A 2,131-nucleotide genomic window follows, 5' to 3' on the forward strand; every position below is an offset into this window, starting at 1 on the left:
GTAATCCAAAGTTACATTTTAAATTTGGACCGTGTATATTATCATAATTTATTTCTCATAATTTAATAATAATAGGTTAAATTTTAAACTTAGTCAACGTTATATAATAACAGAACAAAAGAAGTAGAGTATTAGATTTATACTAACATGATATTTATACTTCGATTTAGTAAAAAGAAAACGACTTGCATTGTTGGATCTTCTAATAGCAGTCTTTCAAGAAGGTACTCTAACTAATATAAATATCAAGGAGGAAGTTGACACTTTTATGTTAGGGGTATGCATTTATAAAAATTATCTTCGTCCTTTTATACATTATTTAGATATATGTATATATCGAAGCATATCAATCATATCATGTGTGATTATAGGGCTATGATACTTCAACGATTGCTATAAGCTTTCTGTTAGCACTATTAGCTGAGCATAAAGACATTCAGGTATTTATTATTAAATAAGCATCCTTAAAAAAAAACAATTTATTAATTTCAGTAATTCAAGAAGTTATTATCGTTGAAAAATATTAAATTTTTGTTTTTTAAATAAAAATACATATGTGCCCAATAAATAATTTGTTTTTCTGTACGAACAAAAGTACATTTGATATACTTAAAAATGTGTATATAAGTACACATTTCAAACTTTTTCATATTTTATAGATTATGTAATATGTAAATTTTGAATATTTTAATCAAAACGCCTCTAAATTAAATGTTGTATTCAAAATTATTTCTATCTACATTGAAACATTACAATACTAAAAAAAACGCATTTTTTTAATGAATATTTTATTGATACAGAATCGTGTCAGAAAGGAAATTGATACTGTTATGCAAGAGAATGGAGGGAAATTTACTATGAAATCATTTCAAAATCTATCATATTTAGACAGATGTATAAAGGAAGCAATGCGTTTATATCCCAGCCTATTTATAATATCTCGACGTACTGAGGAAGACATAAAATTACGTATGTTTTTAATAATATATTACAAATATATAATCAAATGTAGAAAACAAATATATGTATATAAAATGCAATATTCTTATTTTTAGGGATTAAAAAATGTCTACATTTTTATAGATTTATTTATAGAGAATATCCTAGAAGAAAAAGTCAGTATTTTGAGAGATCATTGATAGTCGGTCATTTTAAGCAAAAATGTTCATATAAACATATTTCCTATTTCGAACGGTTTCCGAGATCATTTGAATTTAACGCGCAATGTTGCATCTGCTGAAACTTGTTTACATTTGTTGACTGTTACGTTGATTGTAATACTTTATATGTATATTATCCACACAGAATATCTATAATCTGTGGATAGGGACAGTATAGCGAAGGTTCTGTGGATGATCAGCTGCGCGAAACAAATAAATTTCGTATCCAATCCGTAAACATTTTTTCGTTAAACGAAGTACGAAAGTATTATTAAAAATGTCGCACTTATATCAAGTATATACATATGTTGCATGCTTCTGCAATAGTAGTGCTCTTTGCTGCTACTGTTGAAAAATACTGTCGGTATATTAAGTTCAAATCATTTTGGAAAACGTTTAGAATAAAACATATATGTTTATAGAAACATTTTTCTTAAAATGATACTATCATTTCTCAGAATATTGACCTTTTCTTTTGAGACATCCTGTATAATATTTTTAATATATATATATGTATGTATGTATATATAAGAACATATATTATTTTTAGAATATTAATACTATGTAGCAAATTCAATTATCACATCATGTTTTCCATTACGCATAAGGCATACAACATAACTTATAATGTATTGCATATAGACGTGTATTTTTCAAATTATAACAAAGTTTTTGATTAATATTTGTAAATTGCATCTCAATGTACAATACGTGTTTTTAGAGTCATATTTAGTACCTCATGGAACAATGGTAATTCTCAATATCTATGGAGTCCACAGAGATCCTAATTTTTGGCCAAATCCAGAAATATTTGACCCGGATAGATTTTTGCCTGAGGAGATCCAAAATCGTCATCCGTATTCGTATATACCATTCAGTGCTGGACCACGTAATTGTCTCGGTAAGCCATACTTTTTTAAATCTCATATATATCTCATAAACAAATTGTAATACTTATTATAAGATCGGAA

General features: G+C 26.6%; 1 protein-coding gene across 1 annotated transcript; it reads left to right on the forward strand.

Annotated features, from left to right (window-relative positions):
• Window positions 1-170: 170 nt before the first annotated feature.
• Window positions 171-2,061, forward strand: LOC105461966 (cytochrome P450 4C1-like; the record flags this gene model as incomplete). The annotated part of the gene is made up of 4 exons (XM_011708491.1): window positions 171-277; window positions 372-440; window positions 801-969; window positions 1,882-2,061. Coding segments are annotated over 4 exons (525 nt in total), but the record flags the coding sequence as incomplete, so codon positions are not given.
• Window positions 2,062-2,131: the final 70 nt, after the last annotated feature.

The sequence above is a fragment of the Wasmannia auropunctata genome, unplaced genomic scaffold, assembly GCF_000956235.1.
Source record: "Wasmannia auropunctata unplaced genomic scaffold, wasmannia.A_1.0 LD273893.1, whole genome shotgun sequence".
In the NCBI taxonomy this organism is placed as follows: domain Eukaryota; kingdom Metazoa; phylum Arthropoda; class Insecta; order Hymenoptera; family Formicidae; genus Wasmannia; species Wasmannia auropunctata.